Below are 24717 nucleotides of genomic sequence, written 5' to 3' on the forward strand. Positions count from 1 at the left end.
CACTGCAGAGCCGGCAGCGCTCCGGGTGCTACGCCCGAGCCTCTCCGAAGAAAGGGGGGCACCCGGGCGGGGAGGGGGGACGATGCTAGTTGGCTGGGGGGGGAGGGAGGAGAGAGGGGGAGAAAAAAAGAGAAAGAAAAAAAGAGAAAGAAAAAAAGGCAAGGACCCCCCACACCCTCCTCCCTCCTCTGCCCGATCCCTTCCAGCCCCGGCACACACACACACGCCCGCACACACACACCCCATTGATCAATATTTGGCTGTCTTGCTGCAACTTGCTGCAGTCTTTTAAAGGAGTAGTAGAGAGAGAGGGAGAGAGAAAGGGGAACTGACAGGAAGGGGTAAGGAGCTACACATGTCACATGTGCTTTCTAAGACGGCCAGGAGCATCTGCAGGCTGGATCTGGTGGAGGATGCTGCGGCAGGTGATACACAGAGGGCTCCAGTCGTTTTTCTACAAGCTGGGCTTATTCGTGAGCAGGCATCCGGTGTTTTTCCTCACTGTGCCCGCAGTCCTGACCATCATCTTCGGCTTCAGCCTGCTCAACCGCTTCCAGCCTGACACTGACCTGGAGAGCCTGGTAGCCCCCAGCCACAGCCTGGCCAAGATCGAGAGGAGCTTAGCCAGCAGCCTTTTCTCCCTCGATCAATCCAAAAGCCAGCTCTATTCGGACTTACACACCCCGGGGAGGTATGGCAGGGTGATTCTCCTCTCCAAACCCGGAGGCAATATTTTGCACCAGGCTGATGTGATCCTGCAGATCCACCGAGCCGTGCTGGAAATGAAGGTGAACTACAAAGGCTATAATTATACTTTTTCCCATCTGTGTGTATTGAGAAATCAGGATAAGAAATGCGTGCTGGATGATATTATTTCAGTGCTAGAGGATCTGAGGCAGGCTGCCCTCTCCAATAAGACAACAGCCAGGGTGCAAGTGAGCTATCCCAACACTAAATTAAAGGTATGCTCTTACTGCATGCTTTTGCCAATTAAAGAGGCAGCACTTCATTTCTTGTCCTAAACAGCAAAGAGAAATATAATCATATCTATCTCTCTATCTCTAAATGTGTGTGATCTGGGCTTTCTTCGGGAAGCAGCTGAAACTGGTGCCTTGCTATTGTTCTGTCCGAGGAGGGAGGGAGTGGGGACTGTACGCTAACCATCCAGGAGAAGCACGGAGTGGAGAACAGCCTCGGAACCGGGAGAGCTCGCAATGCCTTTAAGGGTTAATACATCGGGGAAAGGGGACAGGAGGTCTCTGTGTGTGTGAGAACTGGGGGCTTGATATCACCTTTTCCAGCCCCACTGTTGGGTTGGGATAATTTCTCTTTCATGTGGCCAGAAAAGGCTTTCCTCAAATGCACAGTTAGCTCCTGCCTCTGCGAGTGCTGTAGGAGCGGCAGGAGACTTGGGCCAGAAGTGGTTTCAGGTGTCCTGCCTTCTTTTTCTTTACCTGCATGCCAAGAAGGGGAAGGGAGAAGGAATTTTTTCTCTCAGTGTGATAATAATTAACTCTGGCAGTGATGGATGGGCTGGAGTTTTGGGATGGAGCACATCAGCTAGAGGCTTCCAGTGAAAGCGAAACAAGGTAAAAGGTGAAAGAAGTTTCAGTCCTTACAATTAAAAGAATAAATAATTTGGCACAAATGATCTCAGGAATATTTCTCTGGGACACAAGCGCCAATCTGCTTCCCCTTTCATCTGGAGCAAACCAGATCACCAGGACTAACCTGCTGTTGAGCAGATAAGGTGCAAAGTTTGCAGGTGGCTGCTAAAAGAAGTTTCTATGAATTACAGTATACCATGCACAAGAGGCAGGATTTATTTAACAGAGTCTAACAGACTCCTTAGCACACTAGTAACTCATAGCTCAGGTCACAAGGAAGAGGATATGGTCCTTCTTGGAGCAGAGGGGCTCTTTAGGGTCTCCTGTCCCCTTTTTTCCCAAGCGTTCCTCAGCGATGAGGAAGGTAGTGCTCTTACAAGTACTGGCCAGATCCTAAAGTGTTGGGGTTTTTTTTCTTACTGTTCATATACCAAGAAAAAAAGTAAAGCCAGTCCCTGCCCCAAAAGCCAAAGCCGAGACATAGATCAATTTTACTGTCTCTTTAATTCAGTAAAAGGGCCAGGTGGGACGGCTGGGATTTGGTCCCATTGCTCTAGATGTTACAGTAATTGCTTTGTGCAGAGTTGTGACTGTTTGAGTTGAATATGTGGAAATGAAAAGGTGTCCTTGCTGCTGCAGGAAAGTCATGAGTGCAAGGAGTGCTCAGAAACACAAGTTATTCTGGGTTAAATATACCTGAACAAATTTTGTTTTTTAACTTGCTCTGAAGACAACCCTGCTATTGAAGAATTAAAGTGGTTTTTTTACATTTTGCTTATTTTTAAAGTCAAGATTAAGCCAGTTCAGTGGACAACACTGATAATCTAGACTAACATCATTATAAACCAGCTTTTTGCAGAAATCGTCATTCTACTCTCTCAATCCAGATTAATCTTCTTGTGTAGAGACACCCTGACTGAGCTTCACAAAACTACTATGGGATCACTTGTAATGTGGGAGTTCCTACTAGGAGCATGCATACAACTCCTCCTTTTTTAAATATAAAAGCAAATGAAAAAATAACATTGTCTAGATTTGTGATTTATTTGAATAAAAGTAATCAGTAGATAATTCACACAGAGAAAGGTTTTAACAAAGCATTGATATCTGACTGAGCACTGCTGAATACCAGCCTGCCACCTCCAGTTCCCCAAGTAGTTATGTATCATCTTCTGGATGAAGGAATAAATGCATTTAAGTATCTAGATTTGAAGCTGGACAGAGCAGGCAGCTTTCTACCCACTTCTCAGTGAAGGGAAGTAAAGCCATCAAAATCTGTGAGTGCACTTTGGAAAAAAAGTTAACAATTATGACCCATTCCTGCAGCTAGAGAGAGTCCCTGGTGTTACTGAGAAACATACTTTAACACAGTTTTTCTTTTCTGATACGGTAAGGAGTCTTTTATGGGACCAGGGTGAGCCCTGAACATGGGCTGGCCTTAAGTTGTGGTGTGTCCTCAGACACTCACCTCCTCTGGTCTTCTTGGCTCCAGCTGCTGGGGATAAATTACTGCTTTGTATAGACTCACTAGGTCAACTACCAAGAGTTAGGAAGCTGTGGGCGAACGTTTCTTGCTATTCTTCAAGCCATAGCCAAAATCTTGGTTTAATTCAGGCTCCCAGGATATTTACTGACCTCCCTCCCCCTGTACCTCTGAGAAAAGGCTGTAGGAACCCAGGCCTGTGTTGCTTCCTTTGAGGTATCTAGATGTCTTTAACAAAAAATATCTTGGATGCTGCAGGCACTGGGCTAGAGCAGTCTCTGGATGTTCAGCAAAGGGCAACAACCTCTGTGGCTGTAGCTATGAGGATTTCTTTTTACTTGAGTTGTGACATAAAGAAATGTTTGTGGTTAAACCTTATGGGTATGAAAACAAGAGGGCCAAATCTGCCTTTCCTTATTCAGCGTGGACCGTTCACCAGTCCATGTCCTTGGGATCTTTCTCAGCTGAATGTTCCTGCAGTATAAGGACCTGCCAAGGTCTTCTAGGTTGCCTTACTTTCTCAAAGGACAAGTTCGTTGGTTAATAGTGGTAGATTTTGCTTTAATGTATTATTTTAATAATGGCCTCAGATTGAATAAAATTCTTCTAAGAACACTATGGTGGGTTTACAAAGTGTGAAAGTGTCCCAGAGGTGCTCAGTTTGCATCTGACATGGGTCAAGTGTCAAACTGTACTGGTTTCAGAATCACAATGACAATGCTGAGCTGCTCCAACCCCTCTCCTGCTCCATATGGAAGCTGCAAAAACATCTTGTAGTTTTTTCTTTCCATCAAGCTTTGTGAGGAACTTTCACTTTGTCCCTCTTCTCATCTCCTGCTGGAAGCCAAATTACTTGGATTCTCTCAGGTGTGGCTGGCTATGGATGAGCTCTTGCTAGATCTTTCACAGGAACTTCATGGGAGCTGTATGCAGCTTTCAGCAAACTGCTGTGGTTTTGAAACAGCTGATATTGGCTGCAAAATCTAATGAAACTGCTTGGCTTTTCCTAAGAAAATCTGGCTGTGAAGGGTAATGATTGTTTAATCATTACTTACTGTAGTGTTGCAGGATCTTATAGACTTGAATACATCTGTCTTCACTCCCCCTCTGTAAGTCGGGAAGTCTTGGTCTCTCCACTCACCAGAGGAGCAGAGAGATTGCAGTTACGTCCAGAGTGCAGACTGCAGTGTGATTTCAGATGCCTGAGATGAGTTTAAAATCCACTCTGGCAACAAAGAAGTCACTGTAGTTTAGTTTACTCTTCTGAAAGGCCAGGTAAACCAGGCTGTAGGAAAATACCTGCTCCCACTGCTCTGGGGACTCTGTCTAGCCTTTTCATGGTTACTGCTATGCTACGCTGCAGTCTGCAGCCCAGCCAGAAGAGTGACTTGCCCAAGGTCATGCAGATAGACCGTGGCGGAGAAGGAAAACAAAGCTGGATGTACAAAGTGTTGATGAAGACTTTTGAGGTAGGTTCTGGAGCAAGACTGCTCATGGTTTCCTCAGCCTGGGCCACAGAAACAGTATGCATGTGCTTGGGGTCTGGATTGTGCCCTAACCATGTAGTCTGGGCAAGTCTACACTAAGCACCGACCATCAGTCATCTAACTGTGAAACTGCAAGTTTTGACAAATTCCATCATCATTTTTATCAATTAAGTCTTCTAGGACTGTGCCTGGGCATGACCTGGGAGATAGCATGGGAAAGGGTCCATTGCAGAGTGTATCTACTCCGTTCTGGGAATAGCAGTGTGCATCTGCTTGAAGATGTTGTACCCTGCCCCCAGGGCTGGAATATGGTCTGAGGCACATGTTATTTATTCATATAGACAGAATTATTGATTACATGGGGATTACTTCTTGTGTACTATCTGATATGAGGAAGGAGGTTGGGTTTTGACCCTGATTTGCCAAGAACCCCAGCAAAAAACCCTGTCCTTATCAGGAAAAAAGAAAAAAAAATCACAACAAAGCTTGAAAACGCTTTCTGAACCCAGCCCTTAGCTAGAGGGGAAAAAAAAAAAAAGCATGAAAACATTTTTTTCAGGTATTTCACCTTTCTGCTGTTTCATGTTTATTCGCTTAGTTTGTCTGAGAAAGGATAATAAGTTACAACTTATTTTTCTGAGATCAGAACAAATATGACAACTGCTGGTTAAAGGAAGACTTTGTAAGTAGATTAGTTTTTGTAATACTGCCTTCAATTAATTAAGTATCAGTCATTTATGAACGCTTGTCTAAACAGAAGCCAATAAAACAGACATCTCTGTTACCACATTTGTGATAAACACATCAGCTGGATATTAAATTCTTTCTTAAGCAGAAAAGTTACTTGCATCCACTTAGCAGTTTGAAACCTGTAGTTACAGATATGCTACTGGCCAGATTCTCAGTTTTTCTCTCACACTAATACCTATACTTTTAAATGAGTCTTGCTCTGTTTTCTTTCATGGAGATTCTTTCCCACTGCTCTAAGATTAATCCCTCCTTAGATGACTGTGAGGATTGGGCCACCCCTATGGAACGGAGAGGATATAAAAACAGAGTCCACCTGTAACGTGGTAGGCATCTGAGTAACAGAATTATCTGGAAACTGATCATTCCTTCAGTAAAGTTGGTTCAAGTATAAGATTACTCTGGCTTCAAGGACCAGATGTTTCCTTGAAGGCAATATGGCTCTGTACCCTTTTGTGGTACCACATGTCCTAATGCAGATCTGTGGCTCACGATCCTGTGAAGTGCTCTGTGGCAAGCAAAAGCTGCTAAATAAAAGCAAACTGATAAAACATGAGCCAGGAGAAGATCAGAAGAGGAAGGCTGGAAGCTGCAGATAGTTTTCATCTCAGCCTTTCAGATCAAGACAGACTTCGGCAGGCTGAGCTCGGAGTAGCTGCTCAGTAGCATGAAAGCAAGTGGAAAATATCTGAAGGCAAAGATCTTCTTCTGGCTCACAGGTTGGAAAACTTATTTGGAAAAAAAAAAAAAGAAAATAAAAAGAAAAAAGACCCTCTTGTTCTTTCAGCTGTGTTTTTGTACTGTCCTGCAGGACCAGAAAGGGCCTGGAGAGGCTGGTGGAGCTAGTGTCTGTGGCAAGTTAGCTGTGACCTTGCTAGATGTCCTTGCAGCTATTAGCTCTTGAGGACCTGATCAGACAGCCTGCCTGCTCCACGTGGGCAAGAAGTGAAGTGTCTCCTTGCATTTTTAAGAAAAATTCTCCACTCTTTCCTCTGCTTAGGATACATTAAGAAAGATCTTTTTCTTATCCCTGATAGACCAAGATGACCTCTTGCCTAAAAAGAAGGCTAGACTATGAGCCCTGACCATAGCAGGAACACAAAAACAGCTTAACCTGTACCAGGACTAGCTATCCCAACATAAACAGCAGAAAGCAGAAACTCATCAAAGCAGGGGTGGGGTTTAAGGTGCTCTTGTTGCATTGCTGTTCTTCAGTTATGAACTTATATTTCCTCATTAGTCTTTGCAGTAAATTCCACCTTCACACCACCAGACATCGGGTTCCTTGTGTGTGAGGCTCATTCCATCCCATCTGGCAATTGAAAGCAGTGGCCATGTCAAAGACTTCAAAGAGAATGTTCTCCACTGATCTCCCAGATGACCTTGGTCAGCCACTCCATGCCTTTCCCTCCCAGCTCTTCCACTTTTTAGTTTTGTCAGCACTTGCCAGGGGACATGACCTTTTTTTGCTGTGCCAGGCCTTCTGGAGAACTTGCCATGATGTAACAATAAAGAAACAAATGCAAGTTTGGTTGGATAGAGAGAAAAGCAAGATGCAGTTGCTAGCCCCTTCAGTTAGTAATGACTTCTCATCACTGTGGATCTGGGATAGATGTCAACCACTTGCCAAATGCAGGAAGTCCAGTAGCACTTTGTAATTTTCCTACAACAGCTACTCTTCTGTGGCCAGGAAAAAAAAAAAACAAACACCAAAAACAAAACCAAAAAGAAACCACAAACCAAACCTTATTTCCTTTACTAAATACTCAGTATGGCAGTGCTTCTGTGCGAGCATCTTCTAACCTCAGCCATACTTACGTCTTTTCAAACTGTCTTTGAAGCCCCTCACTACTGGCTGTGTGAGCTGTTGGAGGGCTCTGAACTTCTCCCTCTGGTTTTACAATTGTTGGGTAATCTTGCTACCTCTAACAAAAACTAAATACAGATACGCGTGCTAGCAAGGCAAGAGAATGATGAGCCTTAGAAAAGACGTGCCATACTCTCAGCCAGAGAAAGATGCTTTTATACAGAAGAGAATAGAGAAGAGAAAAGAAAAGGAGAGGAGGGATGATCCTTAGCCAACATTAACTGGTAAAATATATATTCTGTGGTAGAAGTGGGAGGAACTTTTTAAGGACAAAATTAGATTAATAAATATGTCAAAAAATATGTAGTGTCCTTTACGTATATTACATACATATCTTTCTTAAACAATGATGTAGGTGAGGTTGTGCCATTTGAAAAAAGTAAGCTAAGAATAAAATCTCCATTAAATCTTTTAAGTCATTAAAACATAAGATATCCTTATGCAGAGCTTTGCACAGTTGTTATTACAGAATTCACGGTGAAAAAACCTGCTGATTGGTTTTCCAAGAAGAGTGAATTGAGCTGGCAAAATCGTGATCTTGCATTTCTAGAGAAAGCTTTAAATTTATGCAGCCCCTAGACCTTGCACACTCCTAGTTCAAACAGTGAGACATACTGTGCATGGCTGAGACTTGAGCTGAAAAACAGCTTTAAATACAGATGAAACAAAGTCTTCAAAATGTAGGAAAGCAGGTGCTGGGTGTGATGTAAAAGAGAGGGAAAGACAATGTGAGCAGAAAACAAAAGCTGTAAAATCTATTATACCTCTGTTGCTCACTGTATTATCCCTGTTCTCTGTTTTCCTATCTACCAATGTGCAAGATTCCCATGCAAAGAATAGATAGTAAAGGAAGTTCTTGTTAGTGGGGCTGTGAAGCATCCTACAAAGGGAGTGAGGAGTGACAGGGCATCTGAGCATTTCAGAAATGATCACTTGCAGTGGCACATATCATTGCCAGAGATTCACTGGGTGTGAATTAGCCTTACTTTTACACTGGTTGGGCCATTTGGGAACAGGAGCTTTGGGTGAAGTGCTTGGAGATCTTTGAAGGCACTATCAAGTGTGATCTGGTGACAGAAAAGGAGGATTTCCAGCTAAAAAGAATTACAGATCAAAGACAAGCTGAGCATAATTCGTTGGTGGGCAGCTCTCTTAAGGCACAGAAATTCTGCTGAAGCACTTTTTAGTCCTTAACCATGCTCACACGGCAGTGGGTAATCCTTGCACAATGCTAGTTCTGCATGCCCAGCAGCAGCTTGGCAAGACATGGGCAGCCCTCCCACAGCTCTGAGTCTACCAGATCAACTTATCTCCTTGGTTTTATGTTTTGGCACCAAATGTGCCCTTCTCCAACCTACTCTTGCTGTGACCACAGCCAGGGAGCTGCAGGGGGGATCGTGAGTTGTGGGACTGGCATGTGACTACCTGGCTAATGCAGAAAAGTTTTGGTCTGATAATGACCTATAACTAAGCTGGAAAAAGTCAGTCAGCACCAGAAGTGTATAGTGTTTCCTGAAGATGTATAATGGCAAATGCTTTGGTTTCTATCAGAATAATTCTTCTTTAAAAAATACCAATTGCACAAGGCCTAAAACCTGCTTGTCTGAGAAGGCAAAGAGCAGTCCTGCCTACGTGTCCCGTGCCTTTGAAAGCAAAGCACATTGCAGAGAATTTAGGTTTATTGCAGCCCACCTATGTAGGGCACACAGCTGGGATTAAAGATCAAGCTCATAATGGGCCAGACTACCACAACTAATTTCCTTGTGCAGTTGGTGGGAGATGTGGGAGGTGGCACTGAATATCTCCACAGGGGATCCTGAACACCTAATGTGTATCGTCCCACAACATATAGGGAACATAAACAGCATCTATAGGACCGGCTCATTGGACACTTAAGTGTGCCCAAGTTAGGTACCTAAGCAAGACAGAAAAGTTGCCGTTGTGTAAAACAGGGTTTTGCTTTTCTTACACCTTGCATAGTTGTTTCCACCAGCATTATACAAATGTTGTCAGTCTGATGGGGAGGTGTTATTCTTACCACACACATGGAGTAATTTTTCACGTGTCGACTGCTTCACCCTTTATGGGTGCTATGAGTCCAAAGTGGCCATGGAATATTTTGCTGCTTCTGTGCTAAATCACATATTGTCTGTGCTAAGTCATGCACTTACCTATGCTGCATGTAGTGCCAGCCCACAAAATTTCAGCTGAATCTTTTTCTATCAGAAGTTACAGTACTCTTGAAATCAAAAACATCTGTGAAGCAATGTCTGCTTTGCCCTTAATTTTGTCTTGGAGGAAAAAAAGAGAAAGGCAGTTTCATTTTGGCATACCCCTAGCAAAATTATTCTTTTCTTTATTTTTTATTTGAATGTTTTGATTTTTTAATTTATTTGAAATAATATTTCTTTCAAAGTATTATTTCAGAATTATTTGCAAAATATTTTGATCTTACATTATACTTTAGATTAGAAAATAAAGGAGAAAACCAAAATGTTACTTGAAAAGTAAATGTTTTCCCGTGTTCAAACTTTGAAGAAGGAAACATCACTCTGAAAATCACATAGAAATGAAGTCACCTCACCAGCTCTGCCTGGCAGGATCCTGCATGGCTGAGGACCCAGCCCAAATGCTGTGAACACAAATATATTCCCGCACAGGGTGCTCTTGGTAATACCATTTTTCATTGCAGACAATGGGCCAAGTGTTGCTGGACCAAATCATAGAATCATAGAATAGTTAGGGTTGGAAAGGACCTTAAGGCCATCAAGTTCCAACCCCCCTGCCATGGGCAGGGACACCTCACACTAAACCATGTCACCCAAGGCCTCATCCAACCTGGCCTTGAACACCACCAGGGATGGAGCATTCACAACTTACTTGGGCAACCCATTCCAGCACCTCACAACCCTCACAGTAAAGAACTTCTTCCTTATATGTTACCTAAACTTCCCCTGTTTAAGTTTTAACCCATTACCACTTTTCCTATCACTACAGTCCCTAATGAATAATGCATTCCCAGCATTCCTATAGGCCCCCTTCAAATACTGGAAGGCTGCTATGAGGTCTCCATGCAACCTTCTCTTCTACAGACTGAACAGCCCCAACTTTCTCAGCCTCTCTCCATATGGGAGGTGCTCCAGTCCCCTGATCATCCTCGTGGCCCTCCTCTGGACTTGTTCCAACAGTTCCATGTCCTTTTTATGTTGAGGACACCAGAACTGCACACAATACTCCAAGTGAGGTCTCACAAAGGCAGAGTAGAGGGGCAGGATCACCTCCTTCGACCTGCTGGTCACGCTCCTCTTGATGCAGCCCAGGATACGGTTGGCTTTCTGGGCTGCGAGCGCACACTGAAGCCGGCTCATGTTCATTTTCTCATCGACCAACACCCCCAAGTCCTTCTCTGCAGGGCTGCTCTGAATCTCTTCTCTGCCCAACCTGTACTTGTGCCTGGGATTGCTCTGACCCAGGTGGAGGACCTTGCACTTGGCATGGTTAAACTTCATCAGGTTGGCATCAGCCCACCTCACAAGCGTCTCGAGGTCCCTCTGGTTGGCATCCCTTCCCTCCGGCGTATCAACTGAACCACACAGCTTGGTGTCATCGGCAAACTTGCCGAGGGCACACTCAATCCCACTGTCCATGTCACCGACAAAGATGTTGAACAAGACCGGTCCCAACACCGATCCCTGAGGGACACCACTCGTTACTGGTCTCCAGCTGGACAGAGCCATTGACCACAACTCTTTGCATGCGGCCATCCAGCCAGTTCTTTATCCACCGAGTGGTCCACCCATCAAATTGATGTCTCTCCAATTTAGAGACAAGGATGTTTTGTGGGACAGTGTCAAACGTTTTGCACAAGTCCAGGTAGATGACATCAACTGCTCTACCCCTGCCCATCCATTCCGTAGCCCCATCATAGAAAGCCACCAAATTGGTCAGGCAGGATTTCCCCTTAGTGAAGCCATGCTGGCTGTCACCAGCCACCTCCTTGTTTTTCATGTGCTTTCATGTGCATGCCTTCCAGGAGAATCTGCTCCAATATTTTGCCAGGCACAGAGGTAAGACTGACTGGTCTGTTGTTCCCCGTGTCATCCATTTTCCCCTTCTTGAAAATAGGGGTTATATTTCCCTTTTTCCAGTCATTGGGAGGTTCACCTGACTGCTGTGGCTTTTCAAATATGATGGACAGTGGCTTAGCAACTTCATTCTCCAGCTCCTTTAGTACCCGCAGACAGATTTCATCAGGATCCTCTCTTCCAGTTGATCCTTCTCTTCCAGTTTTCCAGGCAGGTTTAGTTTGCAGACAAATTTGCAATTCATTAAGAAGAAAGATGCTGTTAGCAGTACTTCATTATGTAATGCAATCTCTTGTGTGATAGGACCTGTGACTCAAATATAAATCACTCTTTTCCTAACTATTTTCCAGGATGGTTTCTTACAGTAGATTTTGATTCATTAAGAAAAATGCATTAACAACTTCAGTACTGAGCAGATGAAACGTAGACATATTCCTGAAAATCTACACTACGGTTTGCTCATGTTAGAATCATAGAATCATAGACCAGTTTGAGGTAAGGATTAAGGAAGTTCTTGACTCCTGTCCTACTGAATGAGTTTTTATTCTCAAATAAATACAAAGCATCCTCCAAAAGAGATTGCACCACATAGACTTCTGGAATCAGATGACAAACTTCTTCAGGAGAGAAAAAATAAGACATTTATCACTTCCTTTAGAACAGCTAAATAAAAGGTAACCAGGACAGAGAATAGCCCAGAATGAAACTCAAAGAAAGTCTACTGCACTCTTAAACCATTTCAACTGGGTTTTCCTATAGCTTCTTCAACTAAGATACAACAGACAGAAAGGACAACATCTCAGATGCTGTTCTGTGAAGGAGCAGATTGGGGTGTGGGATGGTGATTTTGGGCAGGACTACATACATTCAAGAATACTCAAGAATTCATGTTCTGCTCTACCTCAGATCTTTCTTTTCCCTACAATGATTTTCCCATCATGAAGGAGTGCTGTGGTGCTGCTGGAGAAATTCAGTCAGAGAGCTGTTGGAGTTTTATGGGCAATCTCATGCCTCTTCCACATAACATCAAGAGGTCAAAGACATAAAAGGTTTATAAGGTCAGTCTAAACCCATTCTTTGGCCTATGCAGGATTCTGAGGAAATCCTAATAGAAAAATTAATTCAGATTGGCTTGGATTGGCAATCAGTCATGTGGGCTGGAAACTGCTGAAAGATTGTAAATGAAGAACCATGATAAATGATAATGTAACAAGTTTATGGAAGGTATCTTGCAGGGTATCTGGAGAATTTGTGTTAGGTCTGGTCTCATCTAACATCTCTATTAATTATCGGGAAGTGGAATTGAATTGCACAGTAATGAAATTCACAGACAATATTAAACAAGGAGGACATGTCAGCAGCAGCTGAGTCAGAGAATTTACACAGACAGCACCTGAGCAGCTAGAAACCTGAACAGAAAATAAAACCATTTTCTGAAGAGTTTTGGTTACAATCTGGTCCTCAAAGGGCAGTCTAGTGTCATCCCTTGAGACAGGTTCCTGTTAGCTGAGTTTTGTGAATGTCAAATTAAAGATGCAGTACTTAAATGATATGTCCAAAGTCAAAGAAAAGTTGATGTTAAAGCTGAGATTTTGCATCCCCGACAGAAAGGTCTTTTTTAGAAGTTTTACTTCTGACTCTGACACTGCTTTGCAAGAATGGACATTTCAGTACTTGGTGTTGTCCTTCATCCTTCACCTTCTTGCAGATTGAGTTCTGCAGGTCAAAGACAGCACCATACGTTGAGCTTGAACAGTGCTTTGGAGGCTGTAAATGATGTGATAAATAATCAGTGAAGCCTTGATAGATTATAGTTTTGGCTTGGTACTTCTGTTATCTTTCTAGAATTAAATCAGTCAGCTTCTGGAGCTTTGTGCTGTATGGATTTTGAATGGGTCAACCTTGAAGGTGTTTTGCCATGTTGTGCATCATCTAATTGCTTCCCAGCACTTCAAATTCGAACATCTTCAGACCCCTAATTTCACAGATTCACTCCATTTTATCCCTGTTGAGTACTGTCATTCGCTAATTATATTCTGGTTGTGCCAGGGAAAAATTCCCATAGCAGGCAGTCTTAAACTCAGTTGAGCAGGATAGTTACAAAGTATTCAGCTGGATCATTTCTACTATTTTCAGTCAAACCTGAGTGTGATTGCAGACCAATTCTCTAGGAACAGGTTGGCGATGTTTGCAAAATGGGTTGTGGAGTCAGCCCATTTTTCCTTCTCTTCTTGGCAGACATCCACAGCATCAGGGTATTTGCTGCAATGGATGTTTCCTAGTCTGGTCTTCAGAGTCAGTCTGTAGCCCTGCCCTGCCACTGAGGGTCCTTGATGTAGCAGTTGTGGATGCTTATACAGAAATTCACAATGGGAATACTCATCCAAAAGATGGGGTAGATTTCTTCTAATTTGGGTCCTCATATATTCAGCACCTCATCGAAACCGGGCCAAATGCGCAATGAGAGAAGGGTGAACCTCCAGAAGCAATGCATTTCGCTTTTTGTAAACAACTACATTAGGAGGGGGTGAACTCACCTTTCAGAGACATCATGGACCAGAGAAAGAATGTTCATATTATGCATTTACATTTCAGACTAGGTTAAAATTAGGTAAAATGAAACCCACCATACATTTATTTCAAATTACATGCTAACAAAACCCTAGTTCCATGAAATTTCCATAAGCATGGCAATATGCTAAGTACGGAAATATTTATAGAAAAGACTTATGTCATGTGAAGCATTTCTAAATGACCTAGGGAATAATCTGCATTTGAACTGACATGAGAAAAAACTCCAGAATAATTTCATGGGGAAAATCAAGGCTTCTTCTCAAGTCCTTTGCAGCTTTGCCTCACACTGAATTCCTGAATTTTTACAAATTATTACTAGATAGTTGCAAAAGAACTAAAATACATTCATCTGAATAAGGAATTAGCTTCCACTGAAAGAACCGGAATTAAATGCCATCCTCCTGCAAAATAGATTGCCAGATATTGGCAGTTTATTGCAGCAGTGAGACTGAGATTTTGCAGAGTGCTCAGAAAACAAATGCTGTGGTTTTATCATCTGGAAATGCTTTGCCATCTGATTACTCTTTGGCTTACTTTATCAGAGTTTTTCCCTAGTATTTATTTGTTTGAAAGCCAAACGTGGCTAGATACCATGAGGTCCCACCATCTGCAGCACTTTTATTTCAAAATTAAAAGTCCAATCTTTCCTTTTCTGCCAGAACCAAACCCTTTCCAAATAGTTTATAATAATAAAAATTGAAAAATCACTTCACACTCAGGGGACTTTGAAAAGCCTTTTTAAAAAATATGTACTATATTAAAGTAACTATAAGATACCTATCTGGGAAAAAAAGTTTTGCTGTCTCACAGCGAAAAGTCTCAGATAAGCTGAAAAAGTGGCTGTTATTGTTATTACTATTATTTACAATTAATACACTACATTTCTCCAGAAGTGTTTATACACAGTAACTAAATATTCATCTTGATATCTTGAACTCATTCGTAACAATAGCACTACATTAATATATAAATCTAGAAACACATATAACCCAACCTTAAGCATTTAATGAAGATACTTAAGTTACGGTTTGGGACATTGTAGGATTTAGGAGAACTGAAAACAGTAAGAATGAGATTCATTGTACTTAAGATCAAAATCACTTTCAGGAAGTGCCCATTTTTTTTTTCTCCTTGAGAAAGCAGACTGGTAGTCCTGGCATATTTAACCTTGAGGGTTTGCTTAAGCATCCTGACTCAGGACCTTAGAGCCTAAATTCTGACTTTTCGTGGTTTGTGTCTTATTCTGGCTGAAAAGGCACATCCAAGTCAGAAATTCTGCTTGAAGTTAAGAGCTACCATACTTCCAGAACAGGACAAATACTCAGCCATGAAATACAGCCACTTTGAGGATGAAGCTATTCAGGCGTTACGTAGCTGACACCACCGCCAGACTTTGGGGTTGGAGCACAGGAATCAAAGAAACCCTCTGCCAGCTGGCAGCAAGGAGGGGATTAAATCGTTCTCTTTTTCTTTTTTCGTTTCCATTGAGTTTGCATAAACCTGGATTATTTTCCGATCCATTTCACCACATGCCACAGGAACTGCTGCTCCCAAGCTTGAGAGGGAGGAGGTGCAGGCTCAAGAAGGAGACCTCTCCTTTGTCAGCATCACCAGTTCATATTGTGAAATATAGTGACTAAAGAAACTCTAGTGTCAGATGGGAAGATCTTTGGAGCACAAGCAGTTTTTCCAGCTGTGCGTTTGCACAGCACTTTGCACAGCAGTGTTCTGGGCCATGCCAGAACTGCCCTGCTGACCAGTGATTATGGTGTGGACTGAGACCTCAGTATCTGCTCTACCTGGTGTGGATCCTCCCAGGCTTCTGCACCACAAAGACAGCATCAAGATGAATTGTCTCCAGCATGTGGAGCTTGATCAGTAGCAGTTGCTAGCAATTCCCATAATCTCTAGATGAAGGTTTTGGGCTGATGCAAAATTTTAAGGTTGTTGTGCACTGTTTAACATTTATTTACCATTGCAAACATGATCTGTGCAGACAGAGACAGCACGAGGCACCCTCTCCAGAGTCTGGTTAAAGAAGCAAAGCTGGCCTTTGCAGTGTTATCCAATTTCCAGCGGGAGAGCTCTCCAGTGACAAGAGGCAATGAGAAGCCCAAAGTGGAGATGATACCATGAACTTTACTTTTCTGACTGGGATAAGAAATAAAGAAAACATGTTAGAGAATCACACATGACAGCACCTTCATCTCTGTGGGCTACTAAGAACATAAAATTTTATCATGAAGAGCATGTGTTACAAGGTGATCTTGATAGATTTTACGAATATAAAAACTACCTGCTGGTGTTCATATACGAGGGTGAAAAATCTCTTTGAACATACTGAATTCCAAAATACCTTGGGTAGGAGTCAGCTATCTCTTATGCAGATCCAGAACCCCAGCTTCTCTTATGTTTTAATGCATAAATACAGGCCTACTTAAATGCCTCATTCCCACTCCCCCTTTCCAAATTCTTATTCAATATTATTAAAGAAAAAAAAAAAAAAGAGGAAAAAACCATCTGAAGCTAGACATTTTTCTGGCTCTCTCCAGCTTACAAATGGCCAAACTCATTAAAAACCGGTGTGTGCTGGAGGGAAGAAGGTGATGCTTTAGGGTAGAGAAATTGCTTGACAATGCCAAATTTGCAATTAAAAAAAAAAAAAAGAAGAAAAACTGACTAATTATGTCTTTAAAAGGAGAAATATTCAGCTGGAAGTGTTAAGTGTTCTTAACTGTATAGGTTTTGTGCACTGACTTGCTTTATCTCATTGAGCATCGTGAGAGTGGAAGCTCCTGATAGGACTTTGGTAACAGCACAGCAGTGCCTTGCATCTGAAGGCTGAGCTTAGTTAACCTGCAAACTGCTTAGCTGGAGGTTAGCCTCTAAACCACACTAGCCCCTAAATCTTGACACATTGTGCTTGGCTCCTTGTCTGATTCTCCATTATTTCTTTTCTTCTTGCCTTTGATAAAACATTATTGCAGCATTTTAGTACTTTATCTGCTGATCCCCAGAGAAACCAGGAAGAGCAGAGGCAGAAAATTAAAGAGATGTTTGCCAACATGGAGTATAATTTAAAAAGAAAAAAGCACCCTTTCCTGTGTCATTATTGAAATTTCAGATTGTAAGAGCTTAAATGATTCTTGTGGATATACTTTACTCCTCACTTTTTATTCTCTGCTTTTTTTTTTTTTTAACATTTCCTTTAGATGGAGTAATAAAACCAGACAAATCCAACTCCTTTTTCTTCCTGACAGGTTTTCTTTGTAATTTTTGTGTTTATTGGACTTCAAGCAGTGTAAAGAAAACAATTAGAAGAGGTACACAGTGGGATGCAGACAAAGCAAGAAGGCCTACAGATCTCCCAGTGAAAACCTGCGGCTCGTTTTTAGAATCTCCTTTTAGGGACAATTATTGGATCCCATTCTCACTTCGAAAGCACTTCAGCTTGGGCATAAGAAGTGTGTGGTGAAGTTTTGCAAACAATTTTCTGCTTTTCTGCCTTTATTTATGTTTGCTTATTTATTTATGTATTTTGTTGTATGGAAAGAAGTCTTTTTTACTTTACGGCTTTGGTCTTGTTTAGCCTACGACTTCATGGTCTTCAAAAAAAGGCTTTAGGATTGGATGCCTCAAAAAAGAGAAAGCATTTGGCTGGAATATTGTTCTGTTTACTCACATTTAGAGAAAGCTGTGACCTTCTTGAGATAACAAAACTCCCTTGGTTTTCACGGGGGTGCAAGATAGCTTTAATTCATTAATCTTTCTTGCTTTTTGTTGTTAATTTCATTCTAATCCTTACATTTCTGAGAAGGATTTCTTTGTTAAAAAATGAACAGTTGCATTCTTTCTCCCCCTTCCCTGCAGCTCATTTCACTTTTTTCTTTATTGAAGAACTGGAAAATCCACAATAACTATGAGTCTTTCAAAAGCATCTTCCAGCCATGTCACAGAAGACAGACACTCTGTTGGTGTGTTGTGGTGCAGAAATGCACAGAGACGGAAAATTGGGTTAAATGGGCCACTGGCCTGCACTAAAAAAGCATTTCTTGTCTTTTCACGTTCCTTGTAATTTTATTCCTTTCCTTTGAACATTTTTAACACTCAGTTTGAGCTGTGGATGAAATCAGAATTAATATGGAGTATTCATTAATAGAAAGTGTTTATGCTATAGATCCCTAGAATTTACAAAAAATGAGAGATGGTAAATGTGTTCTTCATGCACATGCCTGCATACGTGAGTGTGAGTGTTTAACTTTATATATCCAAGTATTGGTGTTATATATCCAAATATTGGTGCATCTCCTTGAGACATTGCTGTCTCCTTAGTGATACCTTCCTACATTTCTGCTTGGCACAAACAAAATCATTTGGGATGATCAGTAGCTGTACGCAAGACCACAGAGACAAGCACAGCTGTATTTTAATGGGACTTAGGTATTCTTCATGGCTTAGTGCCTGGCAGAGGCCATGATGTTGTCCCAGTTTGCATAGGTGGAGGGCCATATCTGTACCATGCAATGCAGGAGCCTGGATTTCCCCTTCTAAAGCTATGTATGTGGCACCTCCTTGTTAAAATCTGTTTAATGCAGGATTTGAATATATGAAAAATATGAATCCTGTCCTGCTTGGTGATGTGAAGTGTGCAGGTCCTGGAGTAGAAAAAGTGTTTTTGAGGAAATTTCCACACCTCTGTGCAAAGCTCCTGGTTAGCTGAATCAACCCACCATGATCTGGAGCTGGCTTTGCAAACAGTGCAAGTGAGGGAACATGGCCCCATTCAAAAATTTCCCATAATCAGGGCATGGTGAGAGGAAGCCACTGACCCATAAGTCAATTTCCTGCTCCTTTCTAGATAAGAGACAGAGCTGGAGTTATTTGTGCAACCCTCTCCCTTTTCCCTCACTGCTGTAACGTGTTGACCTGTTACAGGGCACTGGGGATACCCCAGAGTTGGGAATGGGGTTTGAACCCTCCTGTGCTGCATGGTCCCCTACACACAGGGGTAGGGCAGCACATTACAGCATGCAGAGATTAAAAAACAGATGCCCAGGAGTAGGTAGACACCAGCAGGATGAAATAGCACATATGTTACCCAGCCTGAAGTGTCACTTTTTGAGGTGAAAATGCTTGAAATTTCCTGTTCTTCTGCTGGGGTGTCGAGGGAAAGGTCACTTTAGGGTTGAGTTACTGCAGCTCTGCTCAGTGCTACTGTATGGCCTGGGGTCCTGCAGTGAGGTGGGAAGGAGGGATGCTGGAGGGGGATGGGAAGGCAGTGACCGCTGAAGCAGGGACTGCAGTGCAGCGACTCCTGAGCAGGGCTGTGCTCGTCTGCTGCCACCGGCAAGGCAGCACAGGGCGTGAGAGACACAGGTCTGCTCTCTGCAGCACGATGTCAAAGCAACTTTGCTTCCACCTGCCTTCTGCCCTCTTTCTGGGTGGTCAGGGTGCAATGAGAACTGCTGCTTCATTCCCTCTCATCCTGTATTTTCTCCCTCCTCCCTCCCTCCTTTCCCCACCGCCAGTCTCTTCAGGGCACTGCATCCAATAACCCCATTTTTATTTTACAGTTACAACGGACTTCACTTCTTTTGCATCACTGACTACTTTCTTGCTACACAAATCCCCCCACAAAGTACACTTTCTTCTTGCTTAGTTTGGCCACATCCATCCCTTGCACAGGAGCCCATTCATGGATGGGCAGAGGAAACTGTTCTGGTCTTCAGTGACTATTTTCACTGTTGTCCTTCATCCTGGAGGATTTAGGGGCTAGATGCTGACTGAAATTCTGCTCTAGAAAACCAGGGAATGTCTACTGGCAGGGACAGGCTGTGAAAAGCGAAAGGCTGAGCCAAGGTGGCTGCCTTGAGGGCTTTTGATCCTGGACATGGCAGAGCACAAACTCTAAGGACAATATATGGTGGAGAGGGAGCTGTAGCTCTGTGCCTGCAAGAAACAAGAGGACAGCAATATTTTAAAACCTAACCTGGCAGATTTATACACCCAGGCTTACCTACAACTTGAAAGGTCCTGCTGACACAAATCTCCTGTGGAGCTTGTGTCACCAACAGCAAGTTGTATTGAGCCACCCACCTTCCCCTCCTCCTGAGTAAACCATCGAAGCAAACTGCTTTCTGGGACCCATCTCACAGGGCAGGGTGCAGCCACCAATTCACCTGCCTGAACTGTCAGTGCCAAAGCTATTTTACTGCTGTGCCTGTGACCTTGCTCCTGATAGAAGGGATAGAAGAACCAGCTGTGCCCCAACCGTACCTCCCAGTGTCTCTCTTTGTGCTGTCTGTAACCCCCCTATCTTCCAGTAATACCCTTCCCCACCCAGGGGAGGTGTTTAATCACAGCTAACACAGGTATTACTCTGCAGCTTCAACGATACCTCTGTGTCCTTGGGTGCTCGGGTGTCATTTAGGGCAGCTGGGAATAAAGCTGTGCTGGGAGTGGACTGGGCAGTAAATCTATTCCAGAAAGGGAGCTCAGAAAGGTGGTAGAAGCCCCATTCCTTGAAGTGTTCAAGGCCAGGTTGGATGGGAGTTTAAAGGTCCCTTCCAACCCAAACCATTCTGTGATTTTATGAAAACCTGAGGGGTTAATAATGAAGGAACAAAGTGGGGAGGAACACTCAGAAAGACAGCATACTCAGCTCCTTCACAGAGAAGAGCACTCTAATAGAAATCACAATTTGCTGTTGCACTCTTATGGATTCCTCCATAATTTGATTTATTTGGAAGGAATAGATCTGTGTTAAGAGCATTTCTCTTATTCGCTGTTATTAATCATAGATTACATAAGTCTCTTGAAATGGGAAATGCAAAGCATTCAACACTGTCCCGCAAAACATCCTTGTCTCTAAATTGGAAAGACATCAATTTGATGGGTGGAGCACTCGGTGGATAAAGAACTGGCTGGATGGCCGCACGCAAAGAGTTGTGGTCAATGGCTCGATGTCCACCTGGAGACCAGTAACGAGTGGTGTCCCTCAGGGATCGGTGTTGGGACCGGTCTTGTTCAACATCTTTGTCGGTGACATGGACAGTGGGATTGAGTGCGCCCTCAGCAAGTTTGCCAATGACACCAGGCTGTGTGGTTCGGTTGATACGCCAGAGGGAAGGGATGCCATCCAGAGGGACCTCGACATGCTTGTGAGGTGGGCTGATGCCAACCTGATGAAGTTTCACCATGCCAAGTGCAAGGTCCTCCACCTGGGTCGGAGCAATCCCAGGCACAAGTACAGGTTGGGCAGAGAAGAGATTCAGAGCAGCCCTGCAGAGAAGGACTTGGGGGTGTTGGTCAATGAGAAAATTAACATGAGCCAGCTTCAGTGTGCGCTCGCAGCCCAGAAAGCCAACCATATCCTGGGCTGCATCAAGAGGAGTGTGACCAGCAGGTCGAAGGAGGTGATCCTGCCCCTCTACTCTGCTCTCGTGAGACCTCACTTGGAGTATTGTGTGCAGTTCTGGTGTCCTCAACATAAAAAGGACATGGAAGTGTTGGAACAAGTCCAGAAGAGGGCCACGAGGATGATCAGGGGACTGGAGCACCTCCCATATGGAGAGAGGCTGAGAAAGTTGGGGCTGTGGAGCCTGGAGAAGAGAAGGCTGCGTGGAGACCTCAGAGCAGCCTTCCAGTATCTGAAGGGGGCCTATAAGGATGCTGGGGAGGGACTATTCATCAGGGACTGTAGTGACAGGACAAGGGGTAACGGGTTCAAACTTAAACAGGGGAAGTTTAGATTGGATCTAAGGAAGAAATTCTTTACTGAGAGGGTGGTGAGGCACTGGAATGGGTTGCCCAGGGAGGTTGTGAATGCTCCATCCTTGGCAGTGTTCAAGGTCAGGTTGGATGAGGCCTTGGGTGACATGGTTTAGTGTGAGGTGTCCCTGCCCATGGCCGGGGGTTGGAGCTAGATGATCTTAATGTCCTTTTGAGCCCTAACTATTCTATACTTCTCATGACCACTTTCATACATTTTATTTTTGCTGAGTGAACAGCCCAAATGACCATTGCTGTGTCACTGCTCCCAGAGAGCTGAGGTGAACTTTCACCTCAAATGTGTTGCCCCTGGGGCTCATTTGTTCCAGATTCTCTCTCCATTGCTGACCCATACAGAATAGCTGCATAGGGACAAGCACAGCAAACAGTCCAATGTGCATGCAAGAGCGCCTATGCATCTCGGAGGGCAGGAAAACTGCTATGCTGTCATGTGTGACTATTTGAAAGAGATGCTTCAGGAATTTTTCGTAATTGGTGGCTGTGTAATAGGGATTGACTGGTATAAGGTCTCCATGTATAACTACGGGAGGGTCAGGCACAGAGAAATTGGTTCAGTTGGGGAGAAAACAATCTCCCTTTGAAGTTTTACTGTGAAGCTGAAGGGGGGCAGGCACAACTCGATGTATTAAACCTTAAAGGAAAGGGGATTTCAATTTTTAATGTTGTTTTACCTTGAACATTTGAGGTGAACTAAAACAACTGACGGCACCCTAACCTCTGTAGATTTTAGAGTAATACTTTCTAAGACCTACATTTGATAGAGTAGGAATGTCCTTATCACAGGGATAAACAACTGCATTGATCTCATTAGGATCTTTATCACACAACGTATTTTGACAGATATTCCTGTTTGCCCTCTGTTGAACACTTTAACATTTTTGAGATAAAATAGAGTTTAACCAGGATTGAATGCTTTATCCTCACATTTCTATAGTGCAGCTTGATGGTGATCCATCACTCCAGTTGATAAGAGGTAGCAGTTGAGAAAAATAAAAATAGAGATAAATTTGCTCACAAAGGATCTGCAAATGTACTTGAATGAGAGTGATCTGGCCATAGGATACAAGGGCTTCTCTCCTCCTTGCCAAGAATCTGAAATTACTTATAAACCCTTCACCAGTTATAACCTCCCCTGAGCAGGGTGCTGGGAAGGCAGGAGCCATGCAAGCTCAAAAATACCTTAAACCCTCTGGTTTTGCCATGAGAGGGAAGTCAGTGGAGGCTGGTGCCATTCAAAGCAGGGAGGAGAAGGCATCTTGCCCAGGGATGGTGTGAGAGTTGAGCAGTGACCACACAGAAGCCCCGGGATGGGAGATGGGGGTGAAACAGCCCCACTGAAATTATTAAGGAAATAAAAAGGTCCCAGCTAATTTAGTAGTAAAGGAGTATTGCTAGTATCCCTCTGGGCTGCATGCAGAGAGGATCTATGCCTACATTAACACCAGCAAAAATATTTAGCTCATTAGGGGCAACTGGTTTTGTTTAACCTGAGAGTTCCTGCTGTGGAGAAAACCAAACAACCCCATGTCATTTACACATCTTTCTAGGATATGGAGAGTCCAAACATCCTAAAGAGTTTGTAGCCTGAAATATGGGACAAGTTTATTCTGTATCCATCCATTCACCATTAGTGATTTTTACTGTTAAATGGACAAGGAGTTTGGATTTTCAGCCACATGCAAGGCCAGGTCTGCATAAACTCAGGTGACAAAGGAAAAAGGAGGACAGTGTTGTCCCCATATCTCTCATTCTTCTGAGAGTCTTAGCTCTCATCCTCCTCCTTTCCAAGTCTAAATTTACCAAATAGCCTTAGGGCATATAGGAAAAGAGAAGGGAGTACACAAAAAAACAATTTAATGTTTTCTACCAAAGCAAAGATTTTTGCTTGGCCCCTGTTCAGATCAAATATCAGATGGCGCAGCAAGTGATCTATATTTCATGCCATTTTTAAAGATGCTCAGATCCGGAGAGAATTAGCTGCCATCAGAATGGACGGTGACCTTTTCTGTCCTCTGGGAGAGCAGACACTGTGAAGTTTTCATTAGATATTAAAAAAAAAAGGAAAAGAAAAACACATAGATAGAGCCTGGGAATTGAAACTCAGGCTCCAGTCGTATAGTGACCTTGCTAAAGACAGTTGTTGTGTTGTTGATCCTCCGGAGGTACATGGGTTTAAAATGGTGTACAACCAATAACTATTATTGTTACTCTGGTTTTTACTTTGCTTTTTTGTGTATTGTATCAGAGTAGCAACATATATAAGTAAAATATGTAAGGAATCTGTAGTCTGAAACATGAAATTGTTATGAAATTGAAAGTATCATCATGTAGGCATATACCAGGAAAGATGTGTTAGTTAACAGCACATGTTTTTTTTAGTTGAGGAACTAAGCAGAATGAGGGATCTTGTTCAAAACCTTCCTGGTCTTCAGATCTCATTTATACAAGTCACTGTGGCCTCATTCCTAAACCTCAGAGTTAGCCCAGGAGCTTAGCCATTCATATCTCCTTTCACCAATGTGGTCCTGGAGGACAACAGAGAACTTGGGATGGTGGATAACTTCCCTAAAGTGCACATAAAGTACACCAAGAGGTAGTTATGTCCCTGGGTTAGGTGCCCTTAGGAGATGCTGGGAATTATGTTTGCAGCACTGGGTCTTCATTTTCCCACGCTTTGGTCTCCAGCTGTAAAATGAGATGAAAGGCAATATTTTTCCCCATCTTTTTTCTGTCTTCCTTGCTAAGATTGCAACCATTGCAGTGACAGCACTGCCTAGCACCTTTATCTTTCTTAAAGTATATGGCAAAGACAACCTACAAGATGTATTAGAAAAGAGCCCCATTTTCCCCGATGCCACCGAACCAGGTTCATGTTTGCATGCTCTAGAAGTAGCAAAGGCAAAACCTTTGCATAGATAGGAAGCAATCTGACTTTGGGAAGCAAAGGATGGACAAAATGACCTCAAAGCAATTCAGCATCTGTGATTTCCTCAAATTCCATCTGAAAGCTTGCTCTCTATTTTGCTGACATATGAGCTGGGTGTCCTATTGTACATCAGTGTAACAAATAGCCGTT

At 43.1% G+C, this 24717-nt stretch overlaps 1 protein-coding gene across 2 annotated transcripts in view; it reads left to right on the forward strand.

Annotated features, from left to right (window-relative positions):
* Positions 1–362: 362 nt before the first annotated feature.
* Positions 363–24717, forward strand: part of PTCHD4 (patched domain containing 4) — a gene marked incomplete at both ends in the record, with an annotated part of 84901 nt that continues 60546 nt past the window's right edge. The window contains one exon of one of the 2 annotated variants that reach the window (XM_080616080.1): positions 363–962. In XM_080616080.1, the coding sequence (XP_080472206.1) occupies positions 363–962 (600 nt within the window). The remainder of the gene's footprint in view (positions 963–24717) is intronic. The other variant, XM_080616081.1, reaches the window with a different exon arrangement.

Source organism: Psittacula echo (genome assembly GCF_963264785.1).
Source record: "Psittacula echo genome assembly, chromosome: 4".
NCBI lineage: Eukaryota > Metazoa > Chordata > Aves > Psittaciformes > Psittacidae > Psittacula > Psittacula echo.